Consider the following 16635-nt stretch of genomic DNA (forward strand, 5'->3'; position numbering starts at 1 on the left):
GTCCAACTGTTTGCAACCCTACAGACTGTAGCCCGCCAGGAAAGCTATGACAAACCGAGACAGTGTATTAAAGTAGAGCCATCACTTTGCCAATAAAGGTCCATATAGTCAAAGCTATGGTTTTTCCAGTAGTCATATAGAGATGTGAGAGGTGGACAATAAAGAAGGCTTAGTGTCGAAGAATTGATGATTTCAAACTGCAGTGATGAAGGAAACTCTTGAGGGTCCCTTGAATAGCAAGATCCAACCAGTCAATCCTAAAGGAAATCAACTCTGAATACTCATTGGAAGGACTGATGCTGAAGCTCCAATACTTTGGCCACCTGATGCGAATAGCCGACTCATTGGGAAAGACCCTGATGCTGGGAAAGATTGAAGGCAAAAGGAGAAGAGGGCAGCAGAGGATGAGATGGTTAGATAGCATCACCAACTTAATGAAAATGAATCTGAGGAAAGCCCCGGAGATAGTGATGGATAGGGGAACCTGGCACACTGCAGTCAGAGAGTTGCACTCAGAGAGTTGGACGCAACTTAACGACTGAACAATAATCCAAGCTGAGTAATTTCCAGAGATCTGCCATACAACGTAGCACCTACAGTAAACAATATTGTGCACTAAAACATGTGTTAAGCAGATAGGTCTCATAGTAAATGTTCTTAGTACACATTACACTCATTTAAAAAAAAAATAAAAATCACAGGGACACAAGGAAATTTTTGGAGATGATGGATATGTTTATTACCTTGATCGTGGTAATGGTAATACAAGAGTATACATATGTCCAAACTCACCAAATTGCATACATTAATTAGATGTAGTTTTTTGTACACCAATTATACCTCAATAAATCTGGGGAAAAGTCATTGGCATACACAGTAATGGTTAATGCCAGGCAGCTGATATGCTAATAAATGTTTAACAACAGGCTCTTCTAAGCAGAAAAGCCCCAGACTGTTGCATCTGCCAGTGTCTATGATGTAAAGACTCCCAACACAGCAGTTTGAAGCCACCAAGTCTGACATCACTGAAGCCAGAGTCAGGAAGACCGAAGCACAATTGCCTCCCATGCGCTGATACAAGACAACTTCAGCACAGGCTTGGGAAGGGATACAGGCATCTCCTATATGTACAGCCAGAGTGCTTCATGACGGACATAGGATCTCCAGATTTTATGTGACTTTTATACTCTATTCTGTGAAATGCCAATGTTTGAACATCTTACTATGAAAAAAAAGGAAGTACTCCCCAAACCTTTTAATTATCTCATACTCTAGGAAGATGTCTTCTTTATTATTTTTACATCACCTCTTCCCCAGCTACCCATCCTCATCACACTGGTAAATACCTATGAGATCAGAGAAAACCCATTTAAGAAACCAGACTTTAAGAATCCCTCCACTTGGTCAACCCAAGAGTAATGGAGATCTCTTGTTTTGCTTGACCAATATCTTTTCCCCTTCTGATAAAAGCCTTTCATTTTCCTTGAAGCAACCACCCCTTACCCTATCTGGAGTCCTCAGGCCTTACTTCCTGGCTTTGGCGGTTGGCACACGACACAGTCCTGGCCAAAGGGAGTTCCATTCCCCTGGAGAAGGGACAAGGCTCCTGTGGGGCTAAGGACATTCTTTGTTTGGAATTGTTGAAAAAAGAAAATCTCTTCCCACTGCTAGGAGGATGGAAGCCTGGAGCTGCTAGTGACCATCCTCCACCACAAGGAAAGAGCCCCCCTGAGAATGAATCCAATACAAAAGAAAGCTGAGATGAGAAACAGAGAAAAACTGAGTCCCAATAGCATCTTTTGAGCCCTTGGATCCAGCTGTGCCTGAGACACTTCCAGACTCCCAGTTTTCTAAAGATACTTTCATACTTTTTCAATGTATGAGCCCATAAAATTCCTCTTTAACTTTAATTTAGGTTTTTGGTCACTTAAAACCGCCAAGATTTCTGGCCCATTCACAGATCTGAGATCAGGTAAGTTATTACACACCCTTCCGGTTTTCTCTCCTTGGCCCTAAATAGAGCTCAGTGTAGACGTAAGAATACAGTTCACTGGGGCTGTGCCTCCCCGGATGAATCCCAAGCAGAACCGGTCCATGTAAGCTACCCAAAGGCACAACGGGGGTCACTTCAGAATCCGGATGCTCATTTTCTGTTCGATGTTCATCTTTTCTAAGGACTGGGGAGGGCGAGATGGGTGGTAGTCAAGAGGCTTGAATTCCAAACCTCTATGCTTCCAACCTCCTTTCCCATTCCTGAGGCCCCATGATTTCCTGGGGACCCCTCTCTTTATGCCCTCCTCCTTCCAACATCATCCCCCACGTCCACCTGTCCCAGGGACTCCTGATCTCAGCTCCCCAGGCCTGAGGGCACCCTAACCTTGGCAAACTCCAGGAAGGACACAGCTCCATCCCCATCTTCATCCGCTTCCTGCACTGTGCGGTCGGCGATGCTCTCCAGCTGCTCTTCTGTCACCTGTACCCCAACCATCAGTCGGAGTGCCTGGGATGTTGGAGGAAGAGACAGAGACAGCCATAAAGAGGAGGCACAAGGACCACGAGCACCAACCCCCAAACCTTGTCCACATCACCCCAACTGTTAGTACCAATTTTGCAATCCATTCCTCCTTCACTTTTCACCCCATTCCACTCACTTCCCACCACAACCCCCAATAATTCTCATCACTTCTCCATCCAACCCCCCATGTGGCCTTCACTATCCCAGGTTCACCTCAGCAACATACGGCAAGCTCACTGCGTGCATGCTAAGTTGCTTCACTCGTGTCTGACTTTGTGCGACCCTACTGAATGTAGCCCACCTGGCTCCTCTGTCCAGGGAATTCTCCAGGCAAGAATAACTGGACTGGGTTGTCATGCCCTCACCAGGGATCTTCCCAACCCACGGCTTGAACCCACATCTCTTGGGTCTCTTGTATTAGCAGGCGGGTTCTTAACCCAATCTCCGTCTATCTTCCACCCCCTTCCCCACCTCATCCTTCAATTAGTCCCAAATCCATCCTCCGCTCCATCACAGTGTTTCTCAGTCTCAGCACTATTGACATTTGGGGCCAGATAACCCCTTGTCATGGGGGCAGAGGGCTACCCTGTGTATTGTAAAATGTTCAGCAGAGTTCCCGACCTCTGCCTACTAAGTGTCAGGAGCACTGCCCCTTCCCCTTCTTCCCCTTCACCTTCTTCATTCGCAACAACCAAAAATGCTTTTTAGATACTGCCAATATCATTCAGGGGGCAAAACCTTCCCCCCCCCAACCCCCACATTGAGAGCCACTGATCTATGTCTAACCTCATACAGAAATGTTCCCCATTCCATCTCCCAACTAATCCACATTCCAACACCACTCATTCCCATTGCTCACCCAAGACCCCAGTCATCTGCATCTCCCACCCACAAACCATCTCCCCATCTTCCACAACTTGGTCACATCTCTTGACCCTGCGTTCTTCCAACCTGCAGCATCTCATGCCTGGAGATCTTTCCATCTCGATCTAAGTCGTAGAGCTGAAAGGCAACTGGGAAGAAAGTGGAGGAGGGAAAGGATGGGTCTTCCCTGGTTCTCTTCCCTCAAAAGTTCATCTTGGGGGAGTTGGGGGGGCGGGGGCGGAGCTCCCAAAGGGAGTAGGAGGGACCTGGGGCCTGTCTTGGGGCGTGGTAAATCTGGGGTCTCACTGTGGGGAGGGGGGCACAAACTCACAGCGAAGTTTGTTCATTCTGCTGTTGAGGGGCTCGGGTTCCTTGGGGTCCCGGTTTCCATCGTCCTCTTCATCCACAGGTCGAAAATGAGCCAGGACTCTGACAAAGCCTGGAAAGTCCAGTCGCAGACTCCTGGGAGGGGAGAGGGCAGGTGGGCAATGGGGCAGAAGCGGTGCTCACCGTGACCATCCCTCTGCCTCTGGTCCTGACCTCCCCTGGCAAGCTCTTCACCTCCATCTTCCCACCCCGGGAGGCTCACCCGTCTGGGAAGAAGCTGTCTATAATGCGGTCGCCCAGGGGGTTCACGGCCAGCGCCCCGATCTGCTGCAGATCCATGCGGCTGGAAAGACAAAGTTCAAAGAGGAGATGGCCAGGGAGGGGACAGAGTCAGAAAGCAGAGGTGAGAGGTCAGAAGGCCAGCTCCTGCTCACCTCAGGTAGCCCTTGCCGGTCCTATCCAGAGCGTTGAATCGGTCGTAGAGGCGGCGCAGACTGGCCTGCGAGACTGCGGGCCGGGGAGGAGGAGCGGAAAGAAGGGGGTCAGGGGAGTAAGGTGGACGCTGGGGACGCGCCGGGATCCCGGGGCGCGCGCCGTCCACCCGGCGGCAGCAGGGGGTGGGCGGGGGGCGGAGGGCTGGCTGAAAGGAGGGCTCCCAGGGGCCGAGAGGGCAGGGAGGGGGCGGGCGTGACGAGACCCGGGAGATCCGTGAGACCAAAGCCACGGCTTCCATCCACCTCCGTCCGCCTCAATGCCGGCCCGGGGCCACTCGGGGGCCCGCAAGCCGGGAGCCGGGACCCCTGGGTGAACGCGCCTCCCACCCCGCAGCGAGCCGGGCTGCCGGGATCTCCTAGGTTCTCCAGGCCCCGGGATCCCCACCGGAGGCGCCCGGGACCCCGCCGGGCCCCGGACGCGGCGCGCCGCACTCACAGCCGGTCTCCTGCCGGAGGCTGTCCACGTCGGGGATCCTGGCGGCGTGGGAGCTGCGGGAGCCCATGGCCGAGCTGCCGCCGGACCGCTGTCCTCCCCCCCACTCCGCCGCCCAGGCGCGGCCGCCTTGTGGCCCCGGGGCCGAAGGCCGCAGCCTTGGCGGGGAGCCAGGCTCCTGAACCCCGGAGTTCCTTGCCTCCCACCAGCGACCCGGGCGAATGGAAAGCCGGGCCCAGGGTGGCGGGGTCAGCAGGGCGGGCGCGAACAACAGGCGGTTTCATCCCTAGACTCTGAAGTCGGGCGGGGAGGGGCTGGGCAGGGCTGGGCCCGCCCCGCCGTGGGCCCGGCCCCATCCCGAGGGTCCGCCTCTTCCCTCGCCCGCGGGTCTGTCCCCAATCCCGGCGGGTCCTCTTCCCCCTCCCGAGGGTCTGCCTCTCCCCCTCGTTCGCGGGTCTGTCCCCACCCCCCGCGTGTCCTCCTCCCCCTGCGAGGGTCCGTCCCCCCGCGGGCCCGACCGCCTACCCAGGATCCACTCCCCACCGGCCCCCCGCCGCGGCCCGGCCCCGTCCCGAGGGTCCGCCTCTCCCCGCCGCCCGCGGGTCTGTCCCCACCCCCGCCGGGTCCTCTTCCGCCCCTCCCAGAGGGTCCGCTTCTCCCCCCGCCCGCGGGCCGGCGCCCCCAACCAAGGATCAGTCCCCACCTCCCCCGCCGCGGGTTCATTTCCCCCGCAAGGGTCCTCCTGTCCCCCCACCGCGGGTCTTCCTCCCCACTTTGGGTCCACCCCCGCCCCCCCCCCGCGGGTCCGTCCCCCTTCCCGGGTCCACCCCTCCTCCACCGTCCGACGTACCCCCTCACGAGGATCCGCACCCCGCCCGAGGATTCGCCTCCCATCCCCCGAGTCCGCCTCCCCGCCACGACACGCCCGGCGAATCCGCGTTCCCACGCTCGCTGGGGCACCGACCTGCCATCTCCCGCCCGGCCCGGCCCTCCCAGCCCGAGGCCTCCCCGGTCCTGAAGAGCAAGGCTCGAGGTCCCGACCTTCTTCATCTGGAGAGAGAATCCAAGCCCTTCTGGGAAGTGGGTGGCGGCTGGGGAGGGGAGCGAGACACCCTCGTCCCAATACTGGAAGGCCCCAGCTTGGGCCCCCTCTCCAGGCAGTGGGAGTGGCCTTGAAGGAGCTCCAAAGAGGGCTGGAGTGGGGAGGGTCGTGAGGCATAGATGAAGGGCTCTTTTAAGTGGAAGGAGCGCTGGGTTTGGAGGACTTGGATTGGAATCCCAGCTATGCTTCTAACTCTGGACAAGTCAGCATTTCTTGGTTTCATCTGTTTTGTTTGGTCCATATAACATTGTTGATGTCTAATTGAGTCAGTGCTTAAAAATCAGAATATAGCTCTGCGTGTTAGTTAGTCATGTCCGACCCTTTGCCACCGCATGGACTATAGCCACCCAGGCCTCTCTGTCCATGGAATTTTCCAGGCAAGAATACTGGAGTGGGTTGCCATTCACTTCTCCAGGGGATCTTCCCGAACCAGGAATGAAACCCAGGTCTCCTGCATCGTAGGCAGATATAGAACCAAAATTCCAAAATTCCTGTTTTCTGAGAAATCAGGAGATCTGACACCACTAGGCCCTCTCTCCTGCCTGGCACCATGAGCATACACCTGGGAACAGCGGCCATGTTTCGATGGGGCGTCCTGGGGGTCCTCTTGCTGCAGTCCCCTCCCAGCCCAGTTGCTCCCCCATGAACCCTGTCGGCTCTGGTAGAAGCTCCAGCCTGGAACTGACTTAGACCTCTGACCAGCCCTCAAGTACCAAAGAATCCACAGCAGCCTGAGGGAGGGTTACAAATCCCACTGTGACCACCCTGAACATAATGACCACAGCAGCAAGGGCTCTCATTTTTCTGAGCACTCACCACAGACCCTGCACTTTGCAAAGCCCTTTAAATGCACTAACTCACACACTGGCTAGACGGCCATCTTCCCACTTTTTTATGGTGGATGCTGCCATCATTTAAAAAGTCACGAGTTATGACAGATCATCTATCCTCAAGGTCAGGGAGGGGGGGAAAGGGTGGGCTTCCCTGATATCTCAGCTAGGAAAGAATCTGCCTGCAATGTGGGGGACCTGGGTTCAATCCCTGGGTTGGGAAGATCCCCTGGAGAAGGAAAAGGCTACCCACTCCAGTATTCTGGCCTGGAGAATTCCATGGACTGTATAGTCCATGGAGTCGCAAAGAGCTGGACACGGCTCAGTGACTTTCACTTTCATCTGTCCTCAAAAGGGGTCACAAGGAGACACAACTTAGCTACACAGAGTCGGACACAACTGAGCAACTGAACTGAACTGAACTGAACTAACTACTGAACAACAACAGCATATCTGTAATATTAAAATTCCATGGGAGAGGGGTAGTTAAGGAAAAAAAAAATCTAACAATGCTTGTTCAATGGGGATGATAATTAAAAAAAAAAGTTGAGAAAATCATGTTGTAAAGGAACAAGCACCACTTTGCAAGTTCAACTTTGCACGTATCATTACCCTGTATTCCCCCATCATAATCACACATATACACAGATTTCCCAAGGGGAAAAGATGCTAGCTGTTCATTTCAAGGGTTCAAGTTCATACCCACCCTGGAGAGAGGGAAACAATCAAGCCTCCAGCCCCAGGCAGAGTCTCACATCAGATGAGCCTTGAAAATATTGATCTAAGAAGTGCATTCTGCTTTTTCAGATACCCCAAGGATTAGACAACTGGCACAAAGAATTCTCGATTCCCTTTCAATGCCCCCCGAGGACTAAAGCATGCGGGAAACCATGCTGCTCCCTAATGAAGCCCAGCAATCCCTGCAGTGCATCCCCAGGAGTGTAGGTCAGGTTAGGTTCCGAACCCAGGAGGTGATAACAGTCCCTGGGAATTTGCAATAATCACCTCAGGCCAGCTTGGGCTGCTGATCTTGGAAAGAGCTCCTCCAGCCTTAATCTCTGAGTCAGCGCTACACTGACGCAAATCAGGTCAGCGAGTCATTAGCAACCTGCGTCCACACACCATCACAAGCTTCCAGGAAAACACTCTGTTAGAACCCCTTCTTGCTTCATGCATACAAGTAGCATTCCAGTCAACTTCATATATATACTTGGCCACATCTTTTCAGGGCATTTACAGGAGAGATGCTTTGGGGAGAATTTCATCTGAAGAATCTGTTGAACAGGATTCAGGCTGAGTGATTATTTTCTGCTTTTAAGCTGCATAAGAGTTGCTAGCCATTCTTGAAGAAGCAATACTTCCAACTTCAGTATAACAGAGGTCTGACTGGAAAAATGCATGTGCAAGAATCAGTTCAGTTAGGTTCAGTCACTCAGTCATCTCCGACTCTTTGCCACCCCATGGACTGCAGCATGCCAGTCTTTCCTATCTCTCACCAACTCCCGGAGCCTGCTCAGACTCATGTCCATCAAACCGGGCGATATCACCCAACCATCTCATCATCTGTCATCACCTTCCCCTCCTGCCTTCAATCTTTCCCAGCATCCGGGTCTTTTTCACCTGTTCTTCCCATCAAGTGGCCAAAGTACTGGACTTTCAGCTTCGGCATCAGTCCTTCCAATGAATATTCAGGACTGATTTCCTTTACAATGGACTGCTTTGACCTCCTTGCAGTCCAAGGGACTCTCAAGAGTCTTCTCCAACACCACAGTTCAAAAGCAACAATTCTTTGGGGTTCGGCTTTCTTTATAGGCCAACTCTCACATCCATACATGACCACAGGAAAAACCATAGCCTTGACTAGATGAACCTTTGTTGGCAAAGTAATGTCTCTGCTTTTGAATATGCTAGCTAGGTTGGTCACAGCTTTTCTTCCAAGGAGCAAGCGTCTTTTAATTTCATGGCTGTAGTCACCATCTGCAGTGATTTTGGAGCCCCCCAAAATAAAATCTGCCACTGTTTCCACTGTTTCTCCATCTATTTGCCATGAAGTGATGGGACCAGATGCCATGATCTTTGTTTTCTGAATGTTGAGTTTTAAGCCAACTTTTTCACTCTCCTCTTTCACTTTCATCAATATGCTCTTTAGTTCTTTGCTTTCTGCCATAAGGGTGGTGTCATCTGCGTATCTGAAGTTATTGATATATCTCCCGGTAATCTTGATTCCAGCTTGTGCTTCATCCAGCCTGACGTTTCACATGATGTACTTACTCTGCATATAAGTTAAATGAGCAGGGTGACAATATACAGCCTTGAAGTACTCCTTTCCAGATTTGGAATCAGTCTGTTGTTCCAAATTCAGAAATATAAAAAAATAGTTGGGGAAATATAGAGTGCTTTCAACTCAATAATAAAAAAACTCAAATTGTTTTCACAGTGTTCACAATGAGTTTAATATTTTTTTAGTATTTATTTTTATTTATTTGGCTGCATCAGGTCTTAGTTGTGACATTTGGGATCTTTGCTCTTCGTTGAAGCATGCGAGATCTTTTTAGCTATGGCATGTGGGATCTAGTTCCCTGAGTAGATATCGAACTCTGGGCCCCCTGCGCTGGGAGCACAGAGTCCTAGCCACTGGACTACGAGGGAAGTCCTAATATTTTAAAATATGTTAGAGCTCTTTTTTCCCATAAAATTGCAGGCCACTTAAAGGTGGAGAGCATATAAGATATTATATAGACAAGGCCAGATACCTGGGAAGTCCAAATATCTGTGTCCTCAGGCTGAGAGCTCAGGCTGAGGCTTGACCAAATCCAACTTTCCGCCCTAATGCTATGAGTGGAACTTGGTTAGTTTTTCAAATTAAGCTTTTTAAATTTGTCAGCTTAGCAGGGAACTTATGCATTCCAAACTCATTTTTCTAGCAATAATCAAGTTACACCACACACAAGGTGGCCTGTTTCCTGAGTTATTTAATTAGAATCTACGGATATTCACAGGGAAAGCATATTTCAAAACAGGCTACCTCTTTGGGAGAGAGTAGGGGTGGAGTGCACAAATGGGGGAGGAAAAACAAGACGTAGCCCCTGGATGATGATATTAGCTCCGGGCTTGTTTAGTTGGGAGCAAGGATCTTCACATGTTAGATTTCCAGAGGTACTTGGAAAGGAGAGTGGGCTGAAGCTGAGCTTGGCTGTCACCACGAGGAAGGGAGAGTTGAGAATTTCAAATAGCTGTGGTTCTTGGAGCAATGCTACCCAAGGTAACTACATAAGAAGTTCCCTCCAAGACAGCTGTCCTGGACTTCCCTGGTGGTACAGTGGATAAGAACCTGCCTGCCAATACAGGGGACAATTGGTTAAATCCCTGGGCCAGGAAGATCCCACATGTGTCAGACTAACTAAACCCATGAGCCACAGCTGTTGAACCTGTGCTCTAGAGCCTGGGAGCTGCAACTACTATAGCCCAAGCAACTGGAGCATGTGCTCTGCAGCAAGAGAAGCCACCGCAGTGAGAAGCCCGAGCACCGCAACTAGAGAAAGCCCTCTTGCAGCAATGAAGACCCAATGCAGCCAAAAATAAAATAAAATTAATTAATTGATTTTTTAAAAAGATAGCTACTGTCCTGGTTTGGTTAAGGTTCGGCTGTAACAAAGAACCCTCACATAAGAACGGCAAATTGATGTTTTCATCTGTCTCATGGTCGGGTCTGGAGGCAAACAGCCCTGGGCTGTTCTGGCAGGGCTGCTCCAGGAAACTCCTCTCCCTGGATGCTCTACCATCCCCAGAGAGTTGCCCTCACCCAGGATGCACACCAGCCAGGGTGGACCTCCAGCCACAGAGCTCTGAGAACAGCAGCAGGATAAAGGAAGAAGCAGAAAAAAGGACCTGTCTCTCCTAGGAAATATCCTTAGAAGTCATATAAATCATTTCCCAGTCCATCTTGGAGGGAGAGTTAGTCTCACAACCAGCCTACCTGCAGAGGAAGCTGGGAACTTCTGTGATATGGGGCAGCCATGTGTGGGCTAAAATCTGCAGGTTCCAAATAACCCAGTTTTTTTTAAATAAAGTTTTATTGTGCTGGGCTCAGTTGTGTCCAACACTTCAGGACCCCACGGATGGCAGCCTGCCAAGCTCCTCTGTCCATGGGATTTCCCAGGCAAGAATACTAGAGTGGGTTGCCATTTCCTTCTCCTGGGGATCTTCCTGACCTAGGGATAGAACCTGTGTCTCCTGCAAGTTTGCTGCATTGCAGGTGGATTCTTTACTGCTGATCCACCAGGGAAGCTCCCCGCCCCCAAATAACCCAATTTTTAAGTGAGAAAAAAAAAATCTTAAACAGACATTTCTCCAAAGATGTGCAAATGGCCAAGAAACACATGAAAAAGATGCTCAATATCATTAGTCATCAGGGAAACACAAATAAAACCACAATGAGATTTCACTTCACGCCCACTAGACTGACTAGAATTTAAAACAAAACAAAACAATGGAAAATAATAAGTCTTGGCCAGGATGTAGAGAAATTGGAACCCTCATACATTACTGGTAGAAATGTAAAATGGTGCAGCTGCTACTGAAAACAGTTTGGAGATTTCTCAGTAAATTAAACAGAATTACCATATGAGCAACTCCACTCCTAGGTATATACCCAAAATAAACTGTGGAAAATTCTGAAAGAGATGGGAATACCAGACCACCTTACCTGATTCCTGAGAAACCTGTATGCAGGCCAAGAAGCAAAAGTTAGTACTGGAGATGGAACAATGAACTGGTTTAAAAATTGGAAAGGAGTATATTAAGGCTGTATATTGTCACCCTGCTTATTTAAATTATATGCAGATTACATCATGCGAAATGCTGGGCTAGATGAAGCACAAGCTGGAATCAAAATTGCTAGGAGTAATATCAAAAACCTCAAATATGCAAGTGATATCACATTAATGGCAGAAAGTAAGGAGAAACTAAAGAACCTCTTAATGAAGGTGCAAGAAGAGAATGAAAAAAGCTGGCTTAAAACTCAACATTCAGGATCATGGCATCCAGTCCCATCAGTTCATGGAAAATAGAAGGGGAGAAAATGGAAAGAATGACAGACTTTATTTTCTTGGGCTCCAAAATCACTGCAGATGGTGACTGCAGCTGTGAAGTTAAGACACTTGCTCCTTGGAAGAAAAGCTATGACCAACCTAGATGGCATATTAAAAAGCAGAGACATTACTTTGCCAACAAAGTTCCATCTAGTCAAAGCTATGGTTTTTCCAGTAGTCATGTGCAATGTGAGAGTTGGACCATAACGAAGGCTGAGCGCCAAAGAATTGGTGCTTTCGAACTGTGGTGCTAAAGGAGACTTGCTCCTTGGACAGCAAGGAGATCAAGCCAGTCAATCCTAAATGAAATCAATCCTGAATATTCATTGGAAGGACTAATGCTGAAGCTGAAGCTTCAATATTTTGGCCACCTAATGCGAAGAAGAACTGACTCATTGGAAAAGACCCCGATGCTGGGAAAGATTGAAGGCAGGAGGAGAAGGGGATGACAGAGAATGGGATGGTTGGCTCACATCATCAACTCAATGAGTTTGAGCAAACTCTGGGAGATAGTGAAGGACAAGGAAGCCTGCTGTGCTGCAGTCCATGGGGTCGCAAACAGCTGGACAGGACTTAGTGACTGAACAAAAGATTTTTACAATCAAAAACCAAGAATAGCAAGAGATGCTCTTGAAATTAAAAAGTAATGATGACAAATTAATTCTAACATATCTTTTAAATGTAAATATTATAAAGTTATGATAAGCTTTGTGGTAATAGGGCAAGAATAGACAGATGAGAAACAGACAAAAAAGTCAGAAATAGACCCAAATACATGTGGGAATGTGGCATGTGATAAAAATGACATTTCAAATCAGTGAGGGAAATGTGGATTACTGGATAAATGTCATTTGGAACATCTGTCTTTTGGGGGAAAAAATAAAGCTGTACCCCTACTTTCCAAAATTAATTCCAGATAGAATAAAGGTTTAAATACAAATGAAACCAAACAATTTGAGAAGAAATATTAGATTTTGTTATAACCTTGAACTGAAGAAGGCCTTTCTAAACATGAAACAAAACACAGAAATCATAGAGAAAAGATTTGCTAATTTGCCTATGTGAAAGTTAAAGTCTCTGTATGAAGATATATATAGAGAGAGAGATTTCAAGGTCAAAAAGACTAGCTGGGGAAATATTCACAGTCTATATAAAAGGCAAAAGATGATTTCCTTAGAATACAAAGGTCTGTTAAAGACCAAAAGGAAAATGACAAAACAACAGAAAAAGAAAACCCAAAACTCCCCACACTTTTCTCATTAGAAAAAAAAAATTGGATAAGATGTGAAATAGAAATGGTAAATGGCATAAGAAGATGCCTAACCTCAGGAAGTTTCAAAGTATATATTGTCTCTAGGGGGAAAAAAAGACACAGAGTGAAAGCACTTTTTAAAACAAGAGACTGTTTGTGTCTTTGATGTGCTCAAGATGGCAAGGATACAAGAAATTTCCTGGCTGTCCAATGGTTAGGACCCCACGCTTCAGTCCCAAGGGTCCAAGTTGGGATTGAACTAAGATCCCACAAGCCTTGAGGTCAAAGAAAAAAAGGATGGCAAGGATACAGGTCATGAACATCAAGTAGGTATGAGTCATATCTTGCAGGGTCCTGCAGAGTCTTTTAGGACACGAGCTTTAAGTGTGATAGGACATCTGCTGTTGTTTAGTGGCTAAGTCATGTCTGACTCTTTGCCACCCCATGGACTGCAGCCCACCAGGCTTCCCTGTCCTCTACCATCTCCCAGAGTTTGCTAAAGTTCATGTCCATTAAGTCAGCGATGTTATCCAACCACCTCATCTGCTGTTGCCCCGTTATCCTCCTGTCTTCAATCTTTCCCAGCATCAGGGTCTTCTCCAGTGAGTTGGCTCTTCACATCAGGTGGCCAAAATATTGGAGCTTCAGCTTCAGGATAGGAAATGATGGTAGGATTTAAGCTGGAGAACAAGATAACCCAATTTCTGTTTTCATAACATCACAAGAATCACTCTGGCTGTTATGTGTAGACTTAACTGGGGCAACATGGAAACTGGGAGATACTGCAGATAATTTGGATGGACGACAATGGTAGATCCGGGTGCTAGAAGCAGAAGTGGTGAGATGGGATCAAATGTGGGTCCTATTTTGCAAGAAGAGACCACAAGATTTGCTGATATATTGAATATAAGGTGTGAGAGAAAAACAAGAGTCAAGGATAATTCCAAGCTTTTGGTGACAAACAACTGGAAGCTACCACTAACTGAGATGGTGAATAGAAGGAAAAGAGTGCATATTAAAGAGGGAAATTTTTAAAATCCTTGAGCTGCTTATTATACATCCTACTAAAGATGTTAAATAGCTAATTGCGTATGGCAAACTGGATTCCAAGAGAGAAGTTGAAACAAGGGTTATATGCTTTCTATCTTGTGCTTTTATTCTCATTCATCTCGAAGTATTTTCTAATTTCCTCTGTGATTTATTTAACCTATTGCTTGTTTGAGTGTATTGTTTAATCGCCACATATTTGTTAATTTTCCAGTTTCCCTTCTCATTGATTTCAAGTTTCCTTCCACTGCAATTAGAAAGGATACTTTGTATGATTTCAGTATTTTTTAATTTACTGAGACTTGTTTTGTGGACCCCAATGTATGATTTATCCACAAGAATGTTCCAAGAGCATTTGAAAAGAATGTGTACTCTGCTCTTGTTGGGTTGAGTGTTTGGTCTAGTCGGTCTAGTGTTGTTCAAGTCTTGTATTTCCTTATTGATCCTCTGGCTAGATGTTCTATCCAGTATTGAAGATGAGATATTGACATCACAATGTATTGTTATAGAGCTGTCTGTTTCTCCCTTCAGTTCTGTAAATGTTGGCTTCATCTATTCGGGAGTTCTGTTATTTGGTATATATGCCTTTCTCATTGCTATATTTCCTTGAAGAATTGACAGAACTACACATTTGGGAATTATCACTGAATAAATGGTGTTAAAACTATGAAACTGAGGGTTTTCCTGGAGACTCAGTGGTAAAGTATCTGCCTGACAATGCAGGAGACACGGGTTCCATCCCTGATCCAGAAAGATTCCGCATGCCTTGGAGCAACAAAGCCTTTCCACCACAACTATCGACCTGTACTCTGGAGACGGTGCTCCTCAATAAAAGAAGTCAGCGCAATGAGAAGACTGTGAACCGCAACTAGAGAGTAGCCCCCACTCACCGCAAGTAGAGAAAAGCCCGAGCAGCAATGAAGACCCAGCAGAGCCAGAAATAAATAACTTTTTATAAATTAAAAAAAAAAAGGAAATTGAATAGGATCATCTGTGATGTGAATGAAGGAAGACGATAAGAAGGTCCAGGACTAATCACCGAAGATGCTCCAACATTGAGAACTTGGGAAGAGAGAGGGAATTGATAAAGAAGATTGAGAAGGAGTGGCCAGTGAAGTAGAAGGAAAATCAGGAGTGTGGTTTTCCAGCTAAGTGAAGAACAGGAGTCTGATAATAAGAGTCAGTATAATATTCTTAAATTGGAGTTACTGTGGATAATTGTGGTTCAAATGTGGATAATCATAAGGTAAATTTGGGGATTGTGCGTATGAAGTGCTTTTCTAAATGAGGACTGAAAACACTCACCTCTCCTTTTGCTTAAAAGGCCAGGTTGAGTGCTGCAAGGCAGTTGGGTCTTGGCACCATCAATTGTTGGCACACTTCTGTAAAGGGCTAGATGGTAAATCTTTCCAGTGTTGTGCATCCTACAGGCTCTGTCACAACCGCACAATTCTGCCATTGTAGTGAAAAAGCAGCCATCAGCTCAGTTCAGTTCAGTCGCTCAGTCTTGTCTGACTCTTTGCAGCCACATGGACTGCAGCACGCCAGGCCTCCCTGTCCATCACCAACTCCCAGAGCTTACTCAAACTCATGTCCATCAAGTCAGTGATTCCATCCAACCATCCCATCCTCTGTCTCCCCCTTCTCCTCCAACACAATTATGCCATTGCAGTGAAAAAGCAGCCATAGACAATGTTTAAACAAATGGACTTGGTTATATCCCGACAAAACTATTTATGGACACTAAAATTTGAAATCATATCGTTTGCCCCGCATCACAGAACATTAGTCCTTTGTTCAATGATCTGAAAATGTAAAATCTATTCTTAGCTTTATACACAAATAGGTAATTTGCAGCAACATGAATGGACTTAGAGACTGTCCTGCTAAGTCGCTTCAGTCATGTCCGACTCTGTGCGACCCCAGAGACCGCAGCCCACCGGGCTCCCCCGTCCCTGGGACTCTCCAGGCAAGAACACTGGAGTGGGTTGCCAGTTCCTTCTCCAAGGCATGAAAGTGAAAAGTGAAAGTGAAGTTGCTTAGTCGTGTCCGACTCTTAGCGACCTCATAGACTGCAGCCCACCAGGCTCCTCCATCCATGGGATTTTCCAGGCAAGAGTACTGGAGTGGGGTGCCATTGCCTTCTCTGAGAGACCGTCATAGCCAGTGAAATAAGTCAGACAGAGAAAGAGAAATATCATATGATATACCTTATATGGGGAATCTAAAAAGAAATGATACTAATGAACTTATTTACAAAACAAAAAGAGACTCACAGACTTAGAGAATGAGTTTGTAGTTGCTGGGGGGAGGAATGGGGGAAGGGATAGTTAGGGAGTTTGGGATGGACATGTATACACTGTTATATTTAAAATGGATAACCAACAAGAACTTACTGTATAGCACATGGAACTCTGCTCAATGTGGTGTGGCAGCCTGGATGGGAGGGGAGTTTGGGGGAGAATGCATACATGTATATGCATATGGCTGAGTCCCTTTGCTATTCACCTGGAAGTATCACAACATTGTTCATTGGCTATACCCTAATGTAAAATAAAAAGTTAAAAGAAAACAAAGGCAAAAATAGGGAACAGGCTGGATTTAGCACACAGACCATTGTTTGCTAATGTGCTTATAACTTCTGCGTTCTCTACAGACAGTGCTCAGTAAAAGACTGACAT

At 47.4% G+C, this 16635-nt stretch overlaps 1 protein-coding gene across 4 annotated transcripts; it reads right to left on the minus strand.

Annotated features, from left to right (window-relative positions):
- Positions 1-725: 725 nt before the first annotated feature.
- CHP2 (calcineurin like EF-hand protein 2) lies at positions 726-5725 on the minus strand. 4 transcript variants are annotated; one of them, XM_070363129.1, is made up of 8 exons: positions 5598-5725; positions 4637-4926; positions 4141-4213; positions 3969-4049; positions 3711-3841; positions 3467-3528; positions 2378-2500; positions 726-2177 (listed from the first exon to the last, which is right to left on the minus strand). In XM_070363129.1, the coding sequence occupies exons 2-8, from the start codon at positions 4701-4703 to the stop codon at positions 2124-2126; spliced, it is 591 nt and encodes a 196-aa protein (XP_070219230.1). In that variant the 5' UTR covers positions 4704-4926; positions 5598-5725; the 3' UTR covers positions 726-2123. The 4 variants fall into 4 exon arrangements, with proteins under 4 accessions (XP_070219230.1, XP_070219234.1, XP_070219231.1 ...); XM_070363133.1 differs by lacking the exon at positions 4637-4926 and having other exon boundaries at positions 5598-5720; XM_070363130.1 differs by lacking the exon at positions 5598-5725 and having other exon boundaries at positions 4637-5030.
- Between the last annotated feature and the right edge of the window lie 10910 nt (positions 5726-16635).

This window comes from Bos mutus, chromosome 25 (assembly GCF_027580195.1).
Source record: "Bos mutus isolate GX-2022 chromosome 25, NWIPB_WYAK_1.1, whole genome shotgun sequence".
NCBI lineage: Eukaryota > Metazoa > Chordata > Mammalia > Artiodactyla > Bovidae > Bos > Bos mutus.

Excerpts from the sequence above, each read along its gene's own strand:
- CHP2 (XM_070363129.1), bottom strand. The coding sequence starts at position 4,703 with ATGGGCTCCCGCAGCTCCCACGCCGCCAGGATCCCCGACGTGGACAGC. Across the intron at positions 3,529-3,710 it reads CAGAATGAACAAACTTCGCT|TTGCCTTTCAGCTCTACGAC; the intron begins GTGAGTTTGTGC and ends CTTTCTTCCCAG. Across the intron at positions 2,501-3,466 it reads CCAGGCATGAGATGCTGCAG|GCACTCCGACTGATGGTTGG; the intron begins GTTGGAAGAACG and ends CCAACATCCCAG.